Source organism: Hypomesus transpacificus, unplaced genomic scaffold (genome assembly GCF_021917145.1).
Source record: "Hypomesus transpacificus isolate Combined female unplaced genomic scaffold, fHypTra1 scaffold_129, whole genome shotgun sequence".
Taxonomy (NCBI): domain Eukaryota; kingdom Metazoa; phylum Chordata; class Actinopteri; order Osmeriformes; family Osmeridae; genus Hypomesus; species Hypomesus transpacificus.
In genome coordinates, this window is record NW_025813705.1 from 377,967 (window position 1) to 405,122 (window position 27,156).

Genomic DNA, 27,156 nt, shown 5'->3' on the forward strand with positions numbered 1-27,156 from the left:
GCCTATACATGCGTAAATGTAATAATGTAAGCCTAGGTCAAAATATGCTCAAACTGTCTACTTTGTTCAACTTAAAAATACACTGTGTTATTAGCAAAATAACAGCTATAGCCTAATAAACAAATAAGAGACTAGGCGTTGCTGCATTAGTAAAGGTTTATTTAAACATATTATAGATTAACATTTAGAAGTACTCGATATTCGCTAGAGAGAGATGAGAAAGTCACAAAAAGTGTTATACCTGCTTTATGAATTAAAATATGATTATGTCAAAAGGTTAAGTGTAGGATGTCCAAACTTAACATATTATGTAGTCAAATAAAACAATGACATTTGGAGGACCATATTTAGAAAATATAAGAAATGACAAAGCATTGCTGTGTACCAGGATCTTGATATATTTACATGCATTTCATCGAAATTCCATGCACTTCAAGTCGACAAACTGCGTCTAAGACCATGTGGGACGGGAATATTGAGTCTGTGCAGGCCTGTCAAATTATAGAGACATTACATAGGCGTAAGTTTATTTAAATAGTGCATATAGGCCTATAGTTGAGCGACAGATAATAATTAATAGTCTACATAAATTAAAACATTTATGTTCAACACTTTATCAACAAAGGGTAGGCATATCATTAAAATATCAAAAGAACATAAGAATAGGCCTATATTGAAGGCTCTGTAGCCGATGCAGAGCTCAATGAATTTAAATAATGTCGAGAGTTTTTTTTTTTTAAGTTACTCGCCAATCGTATGAGCTCGGTATACTCAGTATATGGTTCGCTATAGGGTCAATGGCAAGTTAGACGGTGCCACACGATAAAAAATAAAAATAAATACGAGTGCTCTTAAGTAGCAGGGGGTGGCTTACTGGGCATCTAAGATGACCTCGCATACTGCCACATGCTGAGGAGAAAATGTGAAAAGTTCGGCTTGGTGTGTCTTGCACTAAAGTTCTTGGCACGAGCGGCAATTCATGAAAGTGGGCATTGCGGGGGGTGTGCGGGGGGCTTATACATTGCATACCACAATTAATGGTGTTTTATAAGTTAAGAATGAAGTTAGAAACCACACGTGCTGTTTTGAATTGTAAACTGACCTGACAGTGGAAGTTTTAAAGACTATAGGTATAATTGACAACCCACAAAAACCCACCATATTAATTTGAGATATGTCTGATATTTAAAGTAAAACGTTTTCAGATAAACTGAATAGATACTGTATGTTATAGCATTGAGGTTGCTAAGGCCACAATGGTATTTAATTCATGTATTGCAGTAAAAAAGACTATGACCTTTTGAAATGCAACTCAGCAACTCAAAAAAAATATATATACAAATTATAGTTGAATTTATTATCCAATAGAAATTTGATGGCATTATACATTTATTTAAAAATATTTTTCAACAAAGAACATGTTATATTTGAAATAAGAAAATATTATGATGTCACAGATGCCTGCATTGTAAACAAGAAACTGAATTACCCTTTCAATTACTTTGAATAAAGTAAATTACTAATCCTCCTGTTTTGTGTCACTGTGTGTAATGCCTCAAGCATGGATTAAAGAAACAAGATATTGTCTGACAACGCTCCTGTTTCCAGTATACCGTATCACATAATGCTATCAATAACTAAAACTCAAAATGACTGTGCAGGACTGATAAAATAGTGGAAAAAGATCCTCAATTAAAAACACAAGACTCAAGGTGTGTTTGAATGCGCACCCTCCATCCCTAACTCAATGAATAGGAGTTATAAGATAGGAGGCTATAACCACTACTGAGAGACACAAAGAGTTCACCCATACAAGTAAAAATACTTCTGGAAAAATGTCCCGTGGACAAATGATACATACCTAAGATGCACAACTCGGTTATATAAAATATTCTTCAAAGACACACCTTCCCTGCAGTGAAGGTGGTTCAGTGATGTTGCTTTGTCTACATTGCCAGTGTGCCTTAAACACATGCACGGCATCATTAAATCAGAAGATTATCAAGGTATTTTGGAGTAACCAACCCAGTTTCTGAAAACCTGGTCTTTATCAAACATCTTTCAGCAGGTCAATTATCCTAAAAGTATTATTTGGGAGAACTGGAGCTGTGTGTCCAAAAAGAGTGGTTAAACTGTTAGAAGAGAGATGCAAGAAGCTCATATATGGCTATCGGGAGTATAGTTATTTTAACCAAAAGCTGCTCTACCAAATAATAAGTCTAGTGTGTCAGTCATGTTAATCCCATTTATATATTACATTTTGAATGAAAACCAAAGAGTCTCTAACAATAACAAGGAAACTGGATAAATTGTGGAAACCAAATACTTTGTCAGTATCAGTTGATTTATTCCGATATGAAACCAACAGTGAAAGCCCTTAATAAAATGGTTTTCAGACAAAACCCCTTTCATCTTGATAAATGGTTCTTTCTAAATTGAAGAAGACCTTCATTATATGGGTCCATACCTATTCTTTACAAATGGTTCTTCTTCATTTGTTTTTAGTGTATATTTATTAATATAAAATTAAAATGAGAAATATGCTGAACTTTGGTTGGGTTGATAGTTTTAATTTAATTTATCAGCCAAACAAACCTCTAGAAAGGCTGGAGGGTCTCTACTATACTGGATGTTACTGAAAGTCAGATCATAGAAACTGAATGGACTACTATTATCCAAGACCACAATCTCATCAAACAACACAATTCAGGGTGTCAGCTACTTAAATCCTTTAGCACACAACTACTTGCATACATTTGTACTGGATAACTTTTGAAATGAAGGACAAAAAAGCTCAGGATGGTGTACTCAGAAATTCTAACCAAAGTCAAGATCTCTTCCTATTCAAAAATCCCATGCGCATCTAGAATTTGTTCTGGACAAGGGATATCAATCGGAATTAGTGTTGGATGCAGTTTTACACTCACACTAGGCTGATGACGTTATACTGGTTGAAGAGCACATCTCAACATCTCAGAGTTCAATGCCCCCCCAGGACAGTGCTCTTGGGTTTCATGTCATGACAGCCCTTAATGGGTAGGACCACTGCCACATGTAACTAGCTCTAGACAAAATTCATCAGCCCAAACAGTCAAAACACAACCAATGTAGAAATATGAAAGTTCTCAGAGAGGAGAAAATAAATAAAAGAATATGATTTTCTGCTAGAGTGCCACTCTCCTTCAGACTCATTTATTTGTTTTCACATTCATTAACTTATAATTTCCAGGCAGGCGACCAGCTAGGAACCTCCACATCGAGGTTTCCCGCTTCTGGTGGGGCCTTGTTTGCAGACAGACGGATATGCTCTCCAAATTCAAATACACAAACATGACTACAATAATCCACAGCTGATAAAGAAAACAGCATTCTAATTCAAACATCAATGTTTATGCTCCTACTCGAAACAGCCAAGATTTCTGAAAAAGAGAGCTGTTGTCTGTGGACAATGACGTCAAATACAGAAACTGCTGTTACTTCAATAGTACCCTCAAATAAATAAACTTTTAATTGATGTAATTGTAATTTAAATTGGGGGAACAACGTATGGTGGAACAGCAACTACATTTGGCTAACAAAGTAGCTGTCTGAACGTTGTTTCTTTTTTTATTTGACAAAAAAGTCAACCAACTGTTTCTCATTTCTAGTCATCGTCTGCATATTAAGCATGTCATTCTTTAACCAAGTCTTTGGCTGCGGTTGTGTTAAGACAGTGATATCCGAGCATAATGACCAGAATGTAAGCGCCTGCAGATATTTAGACTTGACCTCCTCCTATTGCTTTTAATTAATTTTCAGATGAGGGAGCCCAATCCTAGCTAAGAGACAGCTGCAGTGAATTTCATCTTAAGAAGCAAATTACATCTTATTTTGAAGAGAATTGTAAATTTATATTACTATATTAATAAATAATATATTGACATGTTTACTTTAACTAATAAAATATTATAATTCAAACATTCCTGATTATTAGAACAAGTACGTTTTCCCCAAAACTGATGTATTCTGATGTACACTGTGAATTGCTGTTTGAGAATAGCATTCTAATCCATTCAGATATGTAATTATAATTATACTATAATTCGTTTTTCAACGTATACGGCTAATGCAGTGGGTCAAACTCTGGATTATGAGGCACCTGGTGTTTTACTTGTGAACTCTGTCCCTCTTCTTCCCTCCTCCCCATCCACCACTCCTCTGGACTGGGTTGTCCCGAAAAGACATGCGCTCTTTTTTCGATGGAGCTGATTGGGCTCTATTAGGTGATGGCACATTCTTTTCTGCAGGGAAAAAAACAGAGAAATGTATCGACTGTAATACCCCATAAAACAAAACTGAACCCTTATAACCCATTTAAAAAACGTAAACATGCCCACGCAATTCACACATACCGAGTACATCTACAACGTAGTCGTCATGTGTCGTATTTATGTGTCGTATTGCACGCCTACTCAAACCTACAGGATCTACTCAAAAGCTCTCCAAACAAGGAGAAGGCATGGGGAGCAGTTCTAGTCAAGCCTGATGTGTTCCACGTGTAAGAACCCAGAACCCAGGCCAGGGCACTGCAGAGAGCCTCCCCAGGGAGCAGCAGCAGCAGGGAGGAGGCTAGGAGGCGCAGGGGGCTGGAGCTCTCTTCACAGGTACCGACTTGGCTAGCAGAGCACCACATACCTGCACTGCTGGTGCCCTGTATAGAGTATCCAGCAGAGCGGCAGGTTTACTGGGGAGTCTGTGGGAATACTTTTTCATGGTCTACCTGATGTGCTTGGACATTATATTAAGAAACTCAAACCTTTTATTGGCCAGGGAGGTCCCAAGGTGTTTGTGCACTGCAGTGTGGAGCATATTCAGGAAAAAATAGACCTTTAAATTGATGTTTCTAAACATTACATTTAAGTTGTTTGCTTCCAAATGAGAAAAGAAGACAAAACGCTTCTTTACAAATACTGCAAATGTTGCCACTAGTTCTGTCTTCAGCCACACATTCAACCTGACCACTGAGTCAAACAAATATCCATTTGCTCCCTTTAGCGTTTAAACAGAGATTAAATTGAGTCTGTAGATATGCAACCAGTGGTTTCCTTTGTACAAGACAAGAAAAAAGTTTGTGAGGCTGAAAAACATATTTTTATGGCATAGTCCCAGCAAGTGGTAGGTATCCTATTGCAATAGGTTATAGAGTATTTACATAGTCTTTACTGCAACGGCAATTAAGTCAGCCCTCCCCCTTTACAGACGCACTTTGATGTTCCGTACTACTTCAGAAGCAAAGGAAATATTTTTGGGCCAAAGCCTTACAAAAGATGACTTTTCCCTTTAGGGATGACTCACTCAAACATGTCAATTTCCAGAAGGAAACCACTCTCTGATGCCTTACTCAGTAAGTCAGTGACTCAGTGACTTACTTACTTATGCTGCCTACTAAATGCAGTTTTGTTGTTTATCAAATATCTATTTGGCTTGTGGAAATTTCACCCAGTTTACACACACAATAAATCTTTCAATTTAACTTTGGAAAAATGATAAGTGCTGTTTGAGCAGCCTTATGGCCGAGGGGCTTTCATTTCTTTCCTCCCCAGATCCCAACACCACACAGCTTCACACACATTCAGTCTGCACTGCAACCCTCGTGCATATCATTCCCAAACCATCACCAGAATCGAATTTGGCTTCATTAGAACGAACAGGGTTTTCCTATAGTCAAATTCCAGAGCTTGTTTAATGTGATCATCTGCTGCTGCTCTGTCAGTCTCTGTCACTAGCACCTTTGTCACCCAGGCTCCTGAGCTTGAGTGTCTCTGACAGAAGGACCACTCATTCCCCACAGAAAGAACATTTTTTCCAAGTTTCCTGTCGAAGGAGAAATTCTTGCTGTCCTGTCCCCTGCCCGACCCCGTGTTCTCCCTTCCGTGTGTCGCTCACACACGCATGTACACACACACACACACATTTTCCCTCATCATCATATCATAACCTTCCATTTGGCAGGTTGACTACAGTAGTCTATTTGGATATCGAGATGTTCAAAAACTCAGGAGAAGGGTCCCTCCAGACACTCACTATATCTGGTGATGTTTACAGTCAGTCAGAGCCACAGCTAAATGAAGGATGTGTTTTGAAGCAATTGGTTTTCAGTGTACCTGGGATATGTGAGGCTTGTGCCTAATGTTACTGTAAACAAAACTCAGGACACACATACTGTGGAACTTGCTTGTTCGGCCTGTCACTCAGAAGAACTTTGTGAATGATGAATTAAATCGGTATACTAAATGTATAGTAGTCAAAGTGGTTTGTAGATAATCGTTGACTAAGCAAAATACTGAAAACTTACTTGAAAGTACCGAAGAGCCGTTTTGACTCTGAGTGTGTTTGCTGGGCGGCGGGGAGATGGAAGCCCGGTTGGCCCACAACCCAGGGGCCTGATCAGGCCCTCCTCGGCTCCCTGCCGCAGCCTGCAGGCAGTAAACACATGCACAAACCAAACACACACTGTTCAAATAAGGTCAGACATTATATTTCTCACGCAACTGGCGCCCTACTTCCAAAAAGGTTCAACAACAAACGCCGCGCTTAGAATAGAGCACGAAGACATGTACGCCAAGGTTTACTCTTTTTTGCCAGTGACCATAACTGAAACCGCTCTATAATGGCAAAACAAGCCCCGTAGTTTGCCGACTTCAAAGGACCCATGAGCATCAATATCATTCTGTGATCCAAGAACACCGCACAGGTATTTCTACAAATTAAATTAAGAAATTGCAGCAAATGAAACTGGATGTTACAGCGGAACCAAATGAAAAGAAAGGGTCCAACAAGCAAGACAAGCTACAGGTGGGAAACTTATGTGGAACTTATATTATATATACTATAACACAAACTGGAAATGGTAACAACCCATACTTTCACTCCCCAACGTCTTTTAAAGAGACTTGAGAGCAGGAGTCAATTACTCAATGGAAGTGAATGAGTCGTAGGGTAAGGAGAGCGAGTCTAAATACATGGCTCACTCACCACAAGCTGCACTCGACCGCCATTCAAAATGTCTGGATCAATCTGGGGTAGGAAATGATCTCTACAGAAAAAAAAAAGGCCAAACACTCAGCTATCAGTGCTTGCATCCTTTTTCCTTTTCCCTTGTTTTCAGTTCAATACAATCATCTCTGAATAACCATTCATCACTGATCATACACTACCAATGGGATCACTGGATCTTTTTTTATGGTTAACCTGATTTGTCGTAAATTAGCTATCCTTTGTTTCCATAGTACATGATAGTGTACTATATTTAAGACATCATTTAAAAGTCAATCTCAGGTCGTGTTTAAGACAAATTGCAATCCAACTACTTTTTTAATGTGTTGACAAGGTTGAGTATCATTTGTGTGTACAGACAGATGCAAATACATGTGTGTGCATATTTTATATATAGAAAACTATGAAACACATATCAAGTGTATATTATCCATTTTAAAGTTAAAGTAAACATTGATATATTCACATGTAAAACTGAGATTCATATAGGTGTATATCTACATTAAGGTACTGCTTTAGTACTGTATGACTACCATGTGAGAATCTCACCTCTCTGCCAGTTGATCAGGGTCCAGAGCCTGGGTGTGAAGCCACTGTTGAGTGCGTTCCTGCTTCAGTCGGGTCTGTTCCACTTTCCCTGCCTCCTGCTCCACCAGCTCTTCACAGCGAGCTGCATATGACAGAAAACATTAAATAAACGTCACAAATGATTATTTTCCATCTTCTTTCGTACTTTAAAACATCCCTGATGGCACTAGTCATATACAGTAGGACCGTCAACCAGGTCAACAACTTTCCAAAGAGGTGACTGGTTTGTTATGGGGTAAAGTTTGAGGTTTATGTTAACCGATGCACACCAACTTACACGTTTGACAAATAAACAGTTATAAGCCGGGGGCGAGTGAGCTTGGCAACGCTCAACATGTCAGACTGCATTTAAGGCCCCCTCGGTGGTATTAGCTGTGAGATATCAGAGGCTAAAGCACAAGATGTTTATGTTGAGGCTTAAATGAGCTATTTGTTTGGATGGCTCAAGGGGTATTACCATAATTGACTTTGCTGAATGACGCAAGAGGACACAGTCATATTTTTGTGCTTGTTGTCGCGATTTATTGTGATAAAACGCACCCCAAAAAATCGAAAACTATAAAACCAAGGAGGACAACTTAAGGGTCAACGATTTATGAACAACACTCAAATCCTATAATAAAACGGTAATTTAAAGTAAACAGCTCCACCATGCTGACAGTAATGCGGCCTTAGATGGGTGTGAATTGCTAATACATTTTGACATGCCGGTGCTGGAACTAATGACGCATTGGTTTAAGTCATTTTCATGCTTAGTCTGAGCGGCGATGGGGTGACAAGCTTTATGGTTTACAGTTGTCATGGGTTAATTAAAGTCCACTAAAAATGTTAAGTGACAGATGCTTCCCCTGAGGTAAGGAGGGCAGGAAGAGGCCATTGGGCTAACTCCAAAAAATACCACACACATACACAGTACATATATGAATCTAAAGTCATGGTATAGAAATGTATTTATATAATTTGAGGACTAATGACTCGTTTTCGGGGCTTAAACCTTTATCGCAAAAGAAAAAAAACTCCCCTGTGATGATCCGCGACATCAGTGGGGAGCTGTAGGAGTCACGCCTGTTAAGTGGGTCTCTTAAGAGCATTACCCAATTACTAGGTCCCTCACTATCTTTTGGGGGTGGGGTGGGGTGGGGGAAGACAGGGCTTTTAGTATTAGAATCAGCACACTGAGGGGGTGGGGGTCAGGGTGCATTGTTAGCTCCTATGGAATTCTAAAGGAGCGACATCAAATAGTCACTTTCAAACTTTTGAAGTCTTCCCTTGTCCTGTGGCACAGGTACAACCAAATCAAGGTTGTACGCAGGTTACGGATAAATGGACCCTGATTGGACAAATAAGATGGTAGGAAAAGTTTGCATTGTGGTTCGTCTATGTTTATCCGGTGCTTGGGTTTAATTTATTATTCAAAGTTCAACCAAGCTCAAATTCATTGAGGACACAAGCAACATTTATTGCCGAAAAGTCTCCTGGCATTCTCAGAGATTCGATCGGATGTCAACATGGCACAGCCCTATAGTCAGAGAGTCAGTCGGTGGGTCTGCCTGTCTGTCCTGGCTGCCTGTTTGTGCCGGCCCCTGCCCCCAAGCGTCAGACTTGAAGGAGAAGGAGAGAGGGGGGGGCTTTTATCATGAGGGCCTGTCTACTACTTTCCTTAGCCTCCAGGTCAAGTCTTCACCTCCAGAGGACAAACCACACACGGTCAATCTACGGTCAAAGCGCACAGACACACTGAAAGTGGACTCAAAGTGGACATGAAGGTAGCCCCCCCCCCCCCCTCCGGCCATGTTCACGCATATCAGACAGAGAAAAGCATGAAACAAGACTCAATTTCATACAGAAAGAAAAGAAAATCCTGTGCTTTCAATCTTTTGACATGCTTCGATTGTTTACTTGTTGGCTTGTGTTGTGTTGTTGTGAAACACCATAAACAAATGTACAATTCTGTAATCCGAAATAAAAGCAAGGTTAAAAAATTTAATAGAAAATAAGATTAAGATTAAAAAGCACATTAACAGATGTTTCAAGGAACACAGTTTAAAGGAATACCTTGTTAGTTTTGTAGGAATAATTGCTTAGCATTAATACAATTCAAGTGGCTAAAACATGAACACTCGTTGGTTATCTAAATGTTATTTATCAATATTCAATTCTTTGAAACAAATCGTAACTAAAATATCTTTCCAACGGTATACTTCTGCAGAACTATTTCACAATACACCATCAGAGCCAAAGGCTGAACTGCACGCTCAAACTAAGCGTAATAACAAAGTTATTGCATCATCCGTGTTTTTTAAGTTCAGGTGAACTATTTCACGAGTATTTTAGAATCCAACGTTCAATTATCCTCCAAGCGTGTCAGAGCACTGGATAAGCCCCTTGCCAGCTGGCACCAATTCGACGAGTCCAGGCAACTCAGACCCAAAACTATCTATTCCTTGACGACTTTTCCAGAACCGTATCTTTCCATTATCTTTTCCCTCCTCCCTTATTGACTCCCCTTCAAACCTTGCAACCCCCACCCCTATCCACTTGTCTGTTCTAATGGAGAGAGACCTTGTAAAAAGTTGTAACCCTAACCAGGCCTGAATTTCTTTGGGAGATTGTGTCCCACTGGCTTTTTATGTGTGTGTGTGTGTGTGTGTCTGGGGTGGGGGGGATTCGGGTCTTCACAAGCCTACACCCATACCCAGATGAAGACACACGCATCTGAGCTTCTAACTCCCCTCCCCAACTAGCCTCCATTGACACTACCTCCCCTGGTTCTGACCTGTGGTAGGGACCCCCCCCCCCCCCCATCCCCATCCCAGCCTCAGTTTTAACGCCCCAGGCTGAGCCAGGCCCCAGTCACCCCAGCCCAAGCGCAGCCAGCGCTCCCCGGCTGGGGCTAACGTTTCAGGCTCAGAGTGGAGGCCCTTCTGGAGGTGATTAGCCCCAAAACCCATGACAGATTCTTTCCGAGATATCCGACGCGGCATGTTTATTTTATCCAGGCTCTTTGTGTGGATGTGCTCGACATGAGTAACCCACTGGAAATGGGTATCAGCTTACATACCAGAGAGAGCGAGAGAGAGAGAGGGAGAGAGAGAGGTAGAGAGAAAGGCAGAGAGACGGCGAGCGAGTCAGTGAAAGACAGAGAAGACGCAGATTTGCTCGCGAGCCACAGTGTTTTCGCAAAAGAAGAAGAAAAAACACTGCCCTCTGTTTTCGTACATCTGTATTGCTAAGTGTATCAGAGGCAATCGCCCCGCTCCTATTTGCCTTTACCTTACTACTACCACCTTTCCTTCACCCCCACTCCCCCCCCCCCCCCGCTTCCAACCCCCTCACTTGATAAGTCTATACATACCCAAGACAAGAGAGTCATTTTCTTTCAAGCTTGGAACCCCATACCCGTGGCCCTATACCTCCCCAACACTTAACTCGATTTCACACTTCAAGTCATCTACAAAGCCCTGCTGTAACACAATCATCTTGTTTATCCTCCATCATCCCAAACAACTTAATGTCAAGACTATTTACCACCAGTTCATGTGCATTCAATTTCATTCCAAGTCAAATGTGGCCGGTCCATTAACTGCATGCGTCGGTGCTCTCTTTGACTTGTATGTATTTTTGAAGTTTTAAAAAATCTGTTCGGGTAGATGTATTTCCACCACAAAAATGGGTTGAGCAGTAAGTTTTGTTAGATGTTATTGCTGTTTTACAGCCTGCATTGCTTTAATGATTGTTTATTGGTTTCTATTTATTCCTGTGTGTCTGGAGTGTACGGCATTTGTAAAAACCTGTTTCTGTTTAAAAACAATAAAAGCTGAGATATTACCTGAGCGAGAGACGATATAGCACACTAGAGTAGAAATCTCTGAATGGCCTACGTTTGAAGCAGTCTTTCTTCACTGGTGAGTGCTTCTCTGGTGCCTCAAAAGTAACATGCTGGTTGCTGTGGTTCCTAAACAGGGCCAGGCGTACCGATGAGTCTAGGACAAAGAGAGAGACAGAGAGAGTTAACATCAAACCAATCTACTCCACACAAACTAACACAACCTGAACATTTCATTTCAAGCCGCAACCATTGCATAGGGCTCTGGTGAAACTCACGGCCAACTTAATCCCTAACGGTTCCCCAACATCATGACAACATTTGTAAAACATTCATCCTCCAGCTCCATGGCAGCAGCTGACACTTAGAGTTACATTCGACAAAGGCCTGCAAGTCCATAAACAGACACAACTGCAGTCATGCTCTCAGAATCCGGATCAAAGACCAGGCCACATCTACACGACCATGGCACGACTACCATCGACCGCTTTCAACAAGACCATGCGATGAGGTCACCCATCATTGTGGCTGCGGCAACCCACAACTCAGTAATGAAAGCGTCTCCGGGACGACAGGGTGCGTGGTGGGGTTGGAAGGGGGAGCTACCAGTTTGGTCATGGTTATTTCCGGGCAAGCCTTTCAGTTAAGGTTCAATAGGAAACGATAGGAACCGACTCTGCCGTCTGTTGGGGTTGATTGACATACACAGGGGGGAAAGCGGACTGGTACTGCAGCACGGTGTGTTTGAGTAAGAAATCTGCAGTAGAATAAATGCTTTCAGTTCTTAGGCAAATAACAGGTTTTTGATTTGAACCAATGAGAATTAAGATGATATTAGTAAAGGTACAGCTACGTATGTGCCTTACATTATCAAATGAAATTGGTGCAATGCCCCTCAATACATATAATGGACAGTAAGAGTATTTTTGACAAGTTTATGTTTATGAGTGTGCATGTCGAGCAGCATTCTAGATTCAGAGACTAAAGACATTTCATAAACACTGGTGCAGACCAGCATCCTCTCATCAAACTTTTTTGTAATAATTCAATCGTATAATCTATTTGACCCAGGCCTAGAGGAGCCCGTTCTCTTCCTCACCAAGTAGCTTCCGCTGCCTCTGCTTCTTAGACTTCATCTTCTGGGCTCTCTTCAGCATCAGCAGAGCAGTGTGGCTCTCCGTGAAACCCCTGGTACAACAATGGTATAAAGAACACACTTCAAAGAACACACACACACACACCGACTAACAGCTGACTTTATCTACTATATATCTTAAAGCCCACATGTATACCTAAACATTTCTAAACTATTACTTGAAACTATTTTAATCGAGCAATTGCATGCTGTGTGACCATAACACGTCCTTACCATTCCTCCAGAATTTTCTCTGATCTTTCTGAGAGACCGCTAAGTCCTGATGGCGAGGCAGGAGATTTGGTTCTGAAAATCCCACATCATTATTCAGGGAGATGGAGGTTCATCAGTTTACGGTTATAAATCAGTCCCAGTCCCCTGACAGTAGCCCTGTGACAGTCTTCATAAAACCCGCCACAGGCACGTCGACCTGCACATCTTTATTTAGTCCCAGTAAATACACTGCGACACATCATATCTTTGAATTGTTTTTTATTTATTTTATTTATTTTCAATTTTATTTATAAGTTGCAATCAATTCGATCAAATCAATGGTCTAATAACTGTTTTCAAATTCATTAAGAAATTGAACCGTGATACAAATTGAATTGTGATACTAGTAAAAATTCCCATAACATACATCTAATTAACATTTAGGGGTCCACTGTCCACCATTTTGGGTCAGTGTTCTTACCTGCTAGTGCTATGATGGGAAACTCCTCTCTTTGTGTACTCCAAGGGTGTCTCTGCTCCTAACCAAGCATGCTTGGGTTTCCACTGCAGGTCAGGGGGGAGTCTGGGCTGGTAGGGGTAGGGGTCTGGAGAGTGGTGCTGAATTACAGACACAAACCATTTTATTATCAAATATCCTAATCTATGAAGTCAGCATTCTTCCTAGAGTGAAAGGGTAAATGAGATATTTCTACCAATGCTATACATTTTTTATACGAGTTTCCTCTACAAAATGTATGTATTTCAGACATGAGTTGCTGTATGTACAATGTCTGACCACTAATTCTCTAACATCACTTTTAGAGTCAAAGTGATATTCTAGGGAGTTGTCCCAGTCCCTCTGTCTCTTTGCAGAAGTGGAAAATGGTTTAAAGGTTCTCTTTGATGTGGCTTTGTGTCAGCCTAAAAATGTCACTGCGGGTCATCCCCAGTCAGCTGTGATGCTTCAACAGACTCTGAGCTTCAGCTACCATGATGTAGATTCAGCGGCTCTCCAAAGAAAAGAGCCAGCGAAAGGTAAACAAGCCGAAAAAGAAAAAGTGAGAAAAACCAAAATTGGGGATCGGTTGGGGAGTGGGGGTGGGGGGTCAAGGTTAGCGTGAAAAATTACATCTGCCGATGCAAAGGAAGCATGTGGGCCTCACAGAAGTTATTGTGTTTTTCAAAGTCATAAATTTAAGGATTAATCAGGCTGTTTCTACAGAGACCAAAAAGAAGCTCGGGATTTCACTCCTTTTTTTTCTCTCTTCTCTGTTCTTCTATTACCTTTGGATGTAACGCCTGCGGTGGTGGAGGGAGACTTTGCAGAGGAGAGTCTGCTAAGACGAGGGATGTCCAGTCTCTTTCCAACAATGTCTGTTCAAAATGAAGAATCAATCTCAAAGTAAGGATTATGAGCTGTGGCACTGTAGCAAAATCCTATGAAGAATGAACCGTTTGCTTTAGATATCAAAGGTTCAGACACACACACACACAAAAGAGAAAGTCACCACAAAAACAAAATGGTAGACACTGATTAATGTTGACAGTGAACAGAGGGTAAGACATACGCAACAGAGATGTGTGTTCTTGTTTGGGGGAGGGGAGGGGCGGGGGGAGGTGACCTGCACCTCTGCCTACCTCATCAAAGACAAATTCATCCACATGCATCTCCTCAAAGCCGTCTTCCTCTGCACCCAGGCGAGCAGCGGCGAGAGCAGAAGCGAGTCTCTTCCTCAGAGACCAACCCCTCCAGGATGCCTAGAAAGGTACGGGGGGGAGGAGGGGCACCATACATCTTTGGCAAACGTAAATATTGTGTGTTATCCCATTAGGAAGATAAAACATGCTAACCTCTCTTTAATTGCTGAGCGATCTGCTGTTTGAACTCTGCGTGACACGGCAGGGCCGCAAAGAGACAAATGGAACGTCTGCGTGGACCCCCTTAAATCCGCCAAATTCCCAACGGAGGGGAAACAACTTCACAAGTGAGCAGGCCTGGAATTCTAGGGGCTCCCACCACCGCCGCAGCGCTTTGGAATCTCACCAATGATTTATCATCCCAGGACGCCTCCGAGAGTTCCTCAAGGACCCATCAAGCACGAGGAGGAGAGAGGAGAGGGTGTTGGGGAGTCAAAGTGTCAGGTAGCCCTTTTTTTTTTTCAAGGCACCGTCTAGCACTTGCATCGAGATTATGCGAGTAGGGCTTCATCTGTCAAAAGCTGAAGGGAATTCCCCCACGCAGCGGCCACGTGGGGAACACGCTGGGCGGGGGGGGGGGGGGGGGGGTTGGGGGGTTTCATGCCACCTCTGGTGTGTTTGTTTGGCCTCCATAGTTCACTTCAGAGAAGGCAGAGCAGCTTGTACACGTGCTGGGTGGATATGTTAAGATGGGTGTCCTATGCGCAGTGGCACTTTCAATTTGATGGAATAGACTGTATCTTACTGAAATTTGTAAGCGTGTAAGCAAATGTTCTGGGTGTTCCTTAGTCTAATAAGAGCATTTATTTGTGTGCTCTAAGTTAACATAATTTTTTTATCACTAAACAGATTTTTTTACGTTCATACATTTCCATCCAATATTTACTTTCTCGACCTATGAATGGTTAAACATCGTTGTTTGAATGTTATGGCAGCTATGCTCATTGTACATTCATGGTCAATTCATTTCCATTCAATCTTAACTCACTTACTGTAATGCCTATTCTGTTTACAGCAAATTTCCTTAAATACATTACTCATGAGGCTGTTTTTGATCTAACATTGCAATTACATGATAGACTGCCATATTTCCAACCCTCCAATTGACAAACTGTAAGCTGTCACCAACTGATAAATTGTTACATAAAAATGCATAAATGTAGCGTATTAATGTTCTGTGGGCTTGAGCCATCAAGTATACTGTCTAATGTGGCCGTGCTCTGGGCCTGACATAACGCTTGCCCACATGTCCAGGACACGAACATAGTCAGAAAAAACGATATGTTTGGGTTCTAAATGCTAATATCTATCTTAGGTTTGAGCGAGTTTGTTATGTTTTGTTTATAACAGATCAGTTTCACTCAGTACATGAGATTACCCTCATGTAATCTATGGACTCAATCAAGCTCACTGTGTGGTTGGCTGATGTTATTATATCACACAATAAAAAACAACCCCTGCTTTATATTGACTGGGCTGTTATCAAGCTCGGTGGAAGCCGAGTAATGACCATTCATTTGAATCAGGTGTGCTGGCGCAGGGAAACATCTAAAACATGCAGGACAGTGGCACCTGAGGACCAGGGTTGCCTACCCCTGCATCCATCTGGTACTTTGGCAAAACACTGACCAAATACTATCAGTCCTATGGCCTAAAAAATTAATTATAGATCTGAATGAGGTATCGTTTAAGATACACATAATGAATAAAGCAAGCATTTATCGTGTATTGTCACAAAGAATAAAGGAACAATTACAAATGACCACCAAAGCCCTGAACTCCCCTTGACAATGCTTACCTGGATGACAGTTGCGGCATAGCCTTGGTCCAGACAGCGTTGGCCATTCCTAGTGATTCTAGCATCACATTTTATTTCTCCCCCTCCTCCTCCTCGTCCATGTCCCTTTTCTCTTCGTCCTATTCTTTTTCCTCCCCCTCCGTCATCATGAAGAAGTGGTATCCTCCTACGTCTTCTGTGTTTTCGCCAGTGGCGCTGAATCACAACAGCTGCCATACTGCGCAAGAATAAAACATTCACAGAGATCCATACATACACAAAGAAGCAGAAACATTCATGCACACAGGCTCGCAGTACACACACACACACAACCACACATACAAAAACATGGTGAGAGATACAATTGATGTCATATAACCTCTTGAATTTATTTCTGTATCCACATCTGGAAAGCAGCACCTCAGAGGAATCCAGGGTTGTCTAGAACCTCAGAAGATATATTGTTCTACGAGAGAGAGCTAGCCGCGTCAATGATGAAACTGTGTTAAACTGAATAAGATGTCCCACATCTCATGACATAAATAACGGAAAGGACGTTTTAATGATGACAAATGCTCATTGGTAGAAACGTATAATGTTGAGGAACTACACATATACTGTGTGCTGTCCTGAAAACACGTAAAGGTTTCAATGGAGATTTCTTGTCAAATATGTTGCAGAAACCAAAGGGACTCCAATACAAGACACTAAATGAAAGTGCAAGGTTCACCTTTTGATGTCTCGGTTGCAAGGGTTTGGAATGGGTGCTTTGCTTGGCTCAGCACTAGGCTTCTCCTCTGAGGTGGTAGCATTGGGATATTGAGCCTTGGCATAGCTAAGTGCCACGCTTAGCTCTGTCCTAGAGGACGCAATCCTTGGACTACAGCTGGGTCTGTCTCTTGGTAGCTGGACCTTGTTGTCAGGTGTCGTTTCCTTGTTGTCATCCTTGTTTGGGCTGAGGGGGGAAACCTTGTGCAACTCTTTGCGTCCGAGTTGCTTTGTCCCAGGCCCAGCAAAGCATTCGCTGATACATCTATTGATACTCTCATGAGTTTTGTCCCTTATCTCCACTGTCTGAATGTCACTTTTGTCACTTGATCTTCGGTCGACAGTGGTGTCACCGTATTCGTGAGCATACCGATGCTCCTCGGCCAGCTGCAGATTCTCATCATGGTGTCTGCTGAAGACCTTCACAGCACTCAGAGGAGAAACAATCTCACTGCAAAAAGACATGCATATGAAGACATGTGTTTCACAAGTTGTGGTGCACCAACACTAGCTTTAGATAAATACATTACATTACAAATACATTACATTACAAATACATGTGGGAAGCTTTTTAGTGGAAGTCGAAGCACAATCCTTCTACTGTGCATTCAAGGAGAGAGGTGCGACTTGTGATAGAATTTTGACAGAACCATTGAACATTCTGCTGTGACAAAGCACAACTGACTTCTGACGGATTTCGGTTTTGTAATTCCATATAATGTCTCATTCATAAAAGGGATTAAGTGACTACAAAGCCACCTCAATGGAAAGCTAATGGGTTTATTAGAAGATCCTTCGTTCCGCTAGCCCTGTCACAAACCCTGAGGGCCAGAGTTAAGGCAGTACGTGGTATGGCACGCTGCCCTAGGTAGTTTCAGGGATTAAGCCTCACTGCAACAATGTCCCTGCTATACCACTCGCCTAGAAGAGGGTAGAGGTTACAAAGAGGCATCTTACAGATAGTGACTCACTGATATCTGGTCTTACTACTGGCTGGTTCACCAAAGGGTCAAAGAGAAAGCTTTTTTTTATGTATTGTATAAATACTGGCTTGACTAATTTGATATTTGAAAGTTACAGTAAAGATGTATTGTCAGTACAAATTGAGGGAAGCAATGAGCCAAAGCAAATACAGTATTCCTGCTTCTTAGTGAATACTGGCATCCAAGGAGAAATAGTTGAGTTGACTAGTATTCCAGATGTTATATGCATTATTGCCCTAGATTATATCATGTATTATAAATTTCTTATTTTAAAAACTGCTTACGTGCTTATGAAATTACTGCACGTTCCCAAATTTACTTTCCATTATTATTCTCGTAAGATACAAATTAATCCTCTCTTAATCGCTCACGTTTATCTGAAGCTTCTTGCAAAACACATTCTGTCACTGATTTAATGTATAATGTATTCATTTAGCAGATAATGTAATCCAAAACGACATATGAAGGGAGATTTGAGCCTGCGACCTCTAGATCTGCAGTCAAATTCTCTAACACTGAGCCATACTGACCCCCATTTAAGATGTTCTTAAAATAGCATGCATGTCTAGACACTTTCATTCGTTCCAAAACACATCATCAAATATAGAGCTGTGTCCTCTAAAATCAGTCTTAGAATGTTGTGAAATTGTATTCCCAGAAAACCCCATGGTTCCTCCTCAACCACTGCAACCAAACAGTCTCAAGCTAGACTCCTCACCTCCCTCAACCTCTTTTAACATTGTGTCGGGTCAAAGGTGGACTGTCTACGGTGGTCTCGCCAAAGCCCAGAGAATGACTCATTGTCCATCAATTGGGGAGGGGGAGCCGCACTCCCCCGAGCTATTGGAGCCCATGGTTTGACCCGCGCTGGTAGACACCACTCGCTTTTCATGTTTTGTGCTATGTAATTCAGAAAGGTCACGTAGATAAGCGTGTAGAGAGGTTGAACGCCGTTTCATGTTCTTGTGGTCTGTCCAGGACGATCTGTTTGTAGCTAGGGGCCGATTTAGTCAAATGTCTAATTTGCTAAATGTTAGTTTAAAGCGCTGCACACTTTGAATCTGAGGTATTACAAAGCTAACATTTCTGACAGGGAATTTGTCTTAATGACAAGGGCCGGGTTTCCCAGATTCATTAAGAAGCTCTTAACGCTAAGATCTTCTTAAGAATGTTGTAAGAGGGCTGTAGAACGCTCTTAGAACGTTCCTAAGAAGCTCCTAGAATTAAGAGCTTCTTAACGAATCTGGGAAACCAGGCAATGGTTATGAAGATTTATATGCAGATTTAAACTTGCTTTTTTTTGAGCACACACATATTTATAGGGTCTTGTTAATGATTCCCCCCCAAAAAGTTTAGCTGTACCCACCATGACAGTGCTCTGTCAACCAACTGAATTTGATCAATACCACGTCTCAGAATCCTGTCAAATCCTCAGTTCATGCTTTCAGTATGTCCTTTTTTGGGTTAGTACCATAATCCACTCACCCTAGCTCCCTGCGCTGTGTGTCCCCCAGTGTGTAGACCTGTTGGAGTTGAGCCTGACAGAAGGCTAGGAAGCTGCCCTCGGGCAGGGTGCTGCAGAGCACCCCACCAGTAGGGGGTGGTGGAGAGGGGCCAGGGGGATGACCATCCACATCCCTTAGACCAGGCACTGCCTTCAGCAAGGACGACCTGAGCAAGACAACAAGCTATGTCAGGTAAACAGAAGAAGGGTATTGATTGAATAATGGTCTTAAATATGTTGAATGTTGATCACAAAGCCAGACACGTTCCGATTTTCAGATGCAGCATTGAGAATACACTGTACTGATGAAAGTGACAAGGCTGTATAGGTGTATTACATGGACACAAACTTTATTTATTCATGATGAAACTGTGTCTCCTCTAAATGATTAGAGCAAAAATGTGTCTCCTCTTAATGATTACAAACTATTTTCAACACTGATTTATTGTACACTGGTGGAAACCCCAAAGCTTGAACTGTTTTTCATAGCTTGTATAAATAATATTGAACCAAACTAGTGTTTTTACCTATAGAAAAACAATATGTATGACAAACAAGCCAAATGTTGCATCTCAGGCCGACATAGTTTAAGAAATCTCCATACAAACAAAGGAGAGCAGAAGAAAAGGACTGACAAAAGTGACAAATCCAGCTGGGATTAAAGACTGGGAATGAGAATCTGGGCACTGGCCCAGGCAAAACGTTTCTTTGAAGTTTATTTTATTTAAATTTTTTTACAAAAACATGATTCGTGAAGATGGGTAAGAAATGTCTGATGTTGACAAAGTGGAGTTTAGGCGTCTTAGGAATTCAATAAACCTTTGGATAATGGCAATGTGAAAATACAGAAAGACAAACGGATGAGTTCAGTCAATATGACGCACATAACAATTTACATCATGTCATGCATGATGTTAGTTTTGTTAAGTTACAAAAGATGATTGTGAATGTTGATGTTTAATTCTATATACATTTATTAGGATACAACTGAATGTACTGGTAGGATCAGTGTCATGCTGTTCAGGGTTATGGGTGTTGAGAGAGGGAGAAGCCACAATGCTCCACAACCCCTGTGTACTGGCAGCAGTGACCTACAACCCCTCATTCAGAGCCAAGTCTACTGGGCATGCAAGAGTAGCCCTACAGGCTTGCGGTTGCGAAGATCCTCCTAAAATGGATGTTGAACCCAAAATAAAAACGTTGGTAACATGATCTTATTGCAGAAGGAACACATCATTTGTTTCATGAAGAAGGTTACAGCGGTAGAGAGGGGGGTGGTATTCCTGGGAACATCTTTGTAATTCGGTGAAAGTACGATGTTCTAATTAAGAAATTAGGGAAATTGAGTTTTTAAAGGACGTCAGAGCAAAATCATTTGACCTTTCAATGCAATAAAGGCACACTGTGCGTTTTAGTACAGGAAACTTGTAGACAAGTGTCCAGGTTAACTTGGACATTTGTCGACCTGTTACATTTCAATTGTATCTATTACATTGAACATCAACGTATATGTTTACTAAATCAGTTTTAACACAAAATTGTAGTGATGTGTTAAAAGAAGAGTGGGAGTGATGTGTATCAGACGTCTTCCATGCATGGTGTACATAATACTGTACACCTACACACATTTCCTTACTGGTTTGTCTATAATTCATGATTTTTCCTGCCCTGGCTAACGTATCCACACAATATCAGTCAGATCACTTACAGCCTGAAATGAATTAAATTAATGTTTTTGCCTGCCTATACTCAGTACCCCGTATTATTGTTGTAACTATTATACTGTACATAAACAATGTTTAAAATGGAAGTAATTTTTTTCTAAATTAGCAAAGATAAACTATATATATAATTTATATAATCTTTAAAAAAAATTGTGGATTGCTTAAAAGGGTGTGAACACTTTTTCTACGGAAGTGTTCTGTACATAATGATATCCAAAAAGGATCATGGATGTCTCAAATAATGGATACAGTAGGCAGCACATGTTGGTCCCTGGTGTATCCAGCTTAATAGTTCCTCCATCCCTCTCTTGCTCTTTCATCCACAACAGGGAACATATTTCATTTAGTGAAGACTTCCTTGAAAACACAGCACTCTTTAAGGAGAGCTGATTAATTAGCTGGGGAGTTTTCTTCTTCCCCCTTCACTAGACCAGGCCTGCTTGGGGCCTGTGTAATTCTTAACCATAGCTTTTTGGTCCTTTAATTAAACTGGTGTTTTCTCTGGCCGGTGATAAAAAGGTCTGGGCCAGGAGTAAGGAAACAGAGGGAGTAATTCCATTGTTGGCCATCGGAGGTTAGGTATAGTTGAACATAATATTTTGACTTGTTTCAACTTAAGAGTTAAGGCAGTAAGAAGAATCAGCAGATTAACCCTGTCTCAGTGTGGATTGTGAATTCAATATAGTAAATCATGCTAAACATATATTTAATTAGAATAGCAATAATGAGTATGCACTGTTTTTACATTTGTCACTGAAATGGTGTTTGTCGTAAGACTATAATCTGGAGTATTTGTGTGTGATTGCTAACTGATACAATACAACCTATAACATATATTTGACAAACTTTAGAATGTTTTTATGTTCATGAAATATGACACTGACTAAAAATAATATTAACAAGAGTGTCACTTCAAACCAAATAAAAGTCACTATTATAACTCTGACATGGTTTCAAGAAATGCCACATTGAATTTGAGGACATCTTCTTGCACCATAAGGTGCATCCAAGCAAAATGTTGTCTCATTCCATCACACTTAACACCGATACAAGGAAAATGTTTGGCACAGTAAATTAATGAGCAAATTGACATTAAAAGTTAATGGATTTTTCTGTTGAATAAATATTATTTGAATTACCGCAACTTAAAGGCTATGTGTGCGCGGATGTCAGTGGCACGTTAGGTAATCGAATCGCGTTCCCTGGATTGTCTGGGTAATCCCTGCATGTGGACAGGAAGGCCCAAGTTGAAATGGAATGTTTACACTCGCTGCCTTATTCACCTCAGCCTCCTCCTCCCTCTGCCTCCCCCTCCTCCTCCCCCTCCTCCTCCCCCACACCCAGCTCACTTTCTGCCAGCATAACCTTGGGAGAGGCATTTTAAAGGCATGTTCCGTTTTTTATATCCACCTCAACTGGTATTTACTTGACTAAAAACTTTATTTTATCTCTTTAGCAAACACTTTACTGTACTTTTCCTCCTGTGTGCAAAAGTACGAAAAACGTGACTGACCACAATACCATCCCATGATTTATCAAGAGATATTAAGAGAAATTTATATTTCCTACAATGTACAGTTGGGTACTGTAGGCTTGGAACAAATAAACAATCGACCTCTCCATCATGACTTGTTGAGGTTTTTCTTGTTGTGATGTTCTGGTTCCACAGCTTCTTGGTGTTGTATGTCTGCTAATAGTTGCTTGCTGCCATTTATGTTGTGTGTTTGTTTGGTTCAGTCCTCCATTTTTGTTAAATTCTAATCCCTGTCCATGGCCTTTTTTCTCTAGCAAGTCCATTATTATAAACAAGAATAAGAATGTTTCTAATTAACCTGGGAAAACAGAGTTTAAGTCAAAATAATTTAACAGCAACATAAACCCTTTCAGGATCATGTGTGTCGCAACATGGCTCTAAGGATGTGCCACTGTCCCTCTCATTGTACCGTGCCTACAGTACTGTACCTCCAGTCAACTTCCTGTTGAAGTGGGTTTCCCGTCAGGTCCACCCCCAGAAGAAAAGGACACCTCTTTAGGCTCTCACACACATTCTCCACTTCTAACAGCAAGGAAGGGAAAATAAAAAACATGGTTGAGTTTTTTATATTGTGTGTTCAGTTTTGAGTTAGAAGAGTTAGTGGTCGATTTACAGTATGTATTTATCATGGTTGTGATATTATAGGAAAATGTTGAGTGGAATGAGAGTTGGACATTTGACTGGAATGGTGTGGAATGATGTGAAACATGAGAGACGACCAGGTAATGGCTTAAATGGCTTATACAATTATATTAGGAGTGTGTGTGTAACATACATCTGATGTAGTTGGAATACAACATAAAGCCTTTCAAGAGAATGTCAAATTGCAAAACTAGCTTATTGATAAACTCAAAACTTTTCTTCCATCATTATTTACAGTAAACTGAGTATTTTATTATTTCTCAAATGTCTGAAACACTCGGAACTGGCCCATTTCCTTTTTCTTTTGTTACACTATCATCATTTTGTTTACTCTGACCTGAGAGGCAGTTGTGGCTGAGATCCAGCTTTTCCAAAGACACAAAGTCAGACAGCAAGGGAAGCTGGGTAATACTGAGGAAACACACACAACAGACGGTTCGTATTCACATGAAAAATGAACATACCATAACATGTAGCAGGTACAATGTGTCCGATATTCCGGTTTGACACAGAAAATTGTTATGTTGTGCAGAGCTTTCAACGGATCTCCAAACGCTGAGTGTGTTGTACCTGTTCTGTGCCACAGAGACGAGCTGCAGTAAGGGCAGCCAGCAGGCTGTGAGGCCCCCCAGGGAGGAGATGTTGTTGTCCTCCAGATGCAGCTCTCTCAGGAGGACCTGGTTCTTCAACAGAGGGGGCTGAGGGAGGGCGAGAGAGAGAGAGAGTCAAAGAGAGAGAGAGAGAGTCAGAGAGAGAGAGAGAGAGAGAGAGAGAGAGAGAGAGAGAGAGAGAGAGAGGGAGAGAGAGGGTGAGGGTGAGAGATAGAGAGGGGGGTTGATAGAAAGAGTGAGAGGGGGACAAAAAGGGAGAAAGAAAGTGAGGGATAAATTGAGGAGAAAGAGAAAAAAAGAGAAAGAGGGAGGGAGAGAGAGAGAGCGAGAACAATTATTATGGTTGAACAAGACGTTCTGGGTGTTTCCATCAGTTACTGAGAGCCGCAACTGTGGTAGGGCCAGAGGGACAATGATTAATCAATGTCAGTCATTGTAGTCCTGCTGTGAATAGTCACTGTCAGTCACAAGGAGAGATGAGCTGTCATCCTTAATACTTTAAGAACTTGTGCATGGTGTCTCAAACAACATTTTATTTGTTATTTAAGCTGCATTGTGGTGTATATCACAACTAAATGATTTGTTCAATGATATTGCCATTAAATGATATTACCATTAAAAACAACACTGATATTTTCAACCACAAGTTACTTTATTACTGTACTACTTCACAACTGTACTGCAGTTCATCCTAGGGAACTCAATTGTATAATCCCACCTTTGTCAACAGAAACATCTTTGTACTAAATACTTCCAAAATAATATTTATTCTTTCAGTGGTACTGACTTAACACCTTCACAGCTTGGTTCAGTTTACCTGTTCATACGTGTTCATATGCGCGATAAAGAGATGATCCAAATCATTATAACTGCTCACAGGTGAAGCGAATAACGCTGATTATCTCCTGAGTAAAGAGTGACTGACAAGAGCCTCATTGTCCTGGCCAGACGTCAGAGCATCACTGAGACCGCAAAGATGGTGGGGTGGTCGAGGTGAGTAGTGGTGAGTACCCTGGATCCTGTGTGCCAGGATCAGGTAGATCCCTTCATGGCGATGGTTTTCCCCTGCCATATAGTGGTGTCAGATGGCTGAGCGGTTAGGGAATCGGGCTAGTAATCAGAAGGTTGCTGGTTCGATTCCTGGCTGTGCCAAATGACGTTGTGTCCTTGGGCAAGGCACTTCACCCTACTTGTCTCGGGGGGAATGTCCCTGTCCTTACTGTAAGTCGCTCTGGATAAGAGCGTCTGCTAAATGACTAAATGTCAATGTAATTCCCTGATGGCGGTGGTCTCGTTCAGCGGGAAATTGCGCACCGCACTACCCCACATTGTTCGGGATTTTGACCGATGTGGACGATAAAGTTGTTCTTTTCTTACCTCAGTGAGGTTGTTGGCCCTCAGGTTGAGTGTGTTGAGCAGGGCACAGTTGTCCAAGCCCTCCACGGTGCTCAGGTGGTTGGAGGAGCAGTCTAGGTGAAGGAGTGTGTATGCCACCCTCAGCTCTCTGGTGCTTATCAGCTGGTTGTGGTCGATGCAAAGCCTCTGGAGCTTCTTTAAGGACTCCAAACCACCTTCAGAGGGGGTCAGCAAAAATTTTTAGCATAGATTTATATTACTAGGTTTAATCCTATCAAACAGATCTGTTTGACTAGATGTAGTCCTATGAAAAAAACTTTATTTGACCAGGTGTAGACCTATCGGCTATTTTTTCGGGGACCTAAAAGACAGCAAGATGTAAAATGTAAATTTGACATGAACACACATGCTCATGAAAATAACAATAAATTACATTTCGAGATAACACAGTAAGCCTACTCTATGATTGCGTACTATAACTCAAACATTAACGACTAAGAGCTGTAGCTTAGAAAACTGAAAAAGGTATGCACACAAGTATTAGGATTAAAATACTTGAAAAACCATCAGGATTTAATAGTGGAAAGTGAACAGTATAAGTACTGAATGAGATGTCAAGAGTGCTACACAATAGGTATAATATCAGTAGATCTGATTTGAGTGAGGATCAAGTTTTTTTTTTTGTAACAGTCAAAGGTCACACGTCCATAAAAATGCATATATCCTTTGAGGGCAATATCTATTCATGACTTCAGAGATACACTATGCTTATCCACAGTAATGTGAATGAAGTCTCACTTCAATGTATATTGAGTGGTGGTTCAGTTTGAGAGGCATAGAGAGCTGTTTGAGAAGGTCAATGCTGCCCTCTAGAGAAAAGTATTGGTAAAAGAACATCTATCGCTTAAAGGCATTTAAATGCATTACTGCTATAACTAACTAAAAAAAGAACATTGGCCTCAAATATGCATAAAAACGAAATAGGAAATCATGAATCACAACAGACACATGACTGTGTAAATGTACACAAAACCAGAGCATGAACATTTGCCTTGTTCGACACACTACGTTGGCTATTAACAGTGTCTGTACTTGTGAATATGCATTCAGTCTTGCCTCACCAATGCGAGTAATGAAGTTATATGACAGCTCCAGCACTGTCAGGTTCACAGCTCCTTCTAAACCATGGATAGATGTCAGGCGGTTCCGACTGAGGTGGAGAACCTGCAAGTTCACTAGATTCTCACAGTCCACCGATGTGATCACATTTTCCTGTAAAAGGAATTAAGGAAAATCAGCATTTCTCAGAACTCCACAAAACTATTATCATGTTGATTCAATTTATGTGAGGTACTGCAAATAAGTAGCCAACACCATAAATAGATTTAGGAGTTTTGTCCAGGAGGATTAAGCGTAGTCTCCAAAACCATATAACAATGGTGACTGTCCATAAAAGGTTTGGCTTAATCTGTTTCAGAGAAACTGCGGAAAAATTTAAGATTTACCATTGGCATATGGTAATCCTATTCGGTAGATCAAGACTTACCTCATATTACCTTATTAATATCTTTTATTATAACATTCAGTGTTATCATCATTATGATATTGATTAATATTGAGTCTTGGCTGTCCCCTTTTTACCCAATGTCTTTTCCTCATGCCTTGTGCTTAGACAGGGCAGAATGCTGTCAGGGCCATACAGTATGACATAACAAGGACTGATTAAGGACCAGCTGCTGTGTTTAATGTCTGTGCTTTCTCT

The 27,156-nt window shown here is 41.0% G+C and overlaps 1 protein-coding gene across 1 annotated transcript in view; it reads right to left on the bottom strand.

Annotated features, from left to right (window-relative positions):
- Positions 1-1,288: 1,288 nt before the first annotated feature.
- Positions 1,289-27,156, bottom strand: part of lrriq1 (leucine-rich repeats and IQ motif containing 1) — a 29,980-nt gene continuing 4,112 nt past the window's right edge. Inside the window, exons 10-27 of the mRNA XM_047050815.1 lie at positions 26,516-26,666; positions 25,416-25,609; positions 23,998-24,125; positions 23,765-23,838; positions 23,214-23,307; positions 19,509-19,694; positions 17,003-17,491; positions 16,294-16,510; positions 14,436-14,555; positions 14,082-14,171; positions 13,279-13,415; positions 12,819-12,890; positions 12,549-12,637; positions 11,505-11,606; positions 7,585-7,705; positions 7,015-7,075; positions 6,335-6,455; positions 1,289-4,280 (exon numbers count right to left, since the gene is read on the bottom strand). Coding sequence (XP_046906771.1) covers positions 4,147-4,280; positions 6,335-6,455; positions 7,015-7,075; positions 7,585-7,705; positions 11,505-11,606; positions 12,549-12,637; positions 12,819-12,890; positions 13,279-13,415; positions 14,082-14,171; positions 14,436-14,555; positions 16,294-16,510; positions 17,003-17,491; positions 19,509-19,694; positions 23,214-23,307; positions 23,765-23,838; positions 23,998-24,125; positions 25,416-25,609; positions 26,516-26,666 — 2,580 coding nt within the window. The 3' untranslated portion in view covers positions 1,289-4,146. The remainder of the gene's footprint in view (positions 4,281-6,334; positions 6,456-7,014; positions 7,076-7,584; positions 7,706-11,504; positions 11,607-12,548; positions 12,638-12,818; positions 12,891-13,278; positions 13,416-14,081; positions 14,172-14,435; positions 14,556-16,293; positions 16,511-17,002; positions 17,492-19,508; positions 19,695-23,213; positions 23,308-23,764; positions 23,839-23,997; positions 24,126-25,415; positions 25,610-26,515; positions 26,667-27,156) is intronic.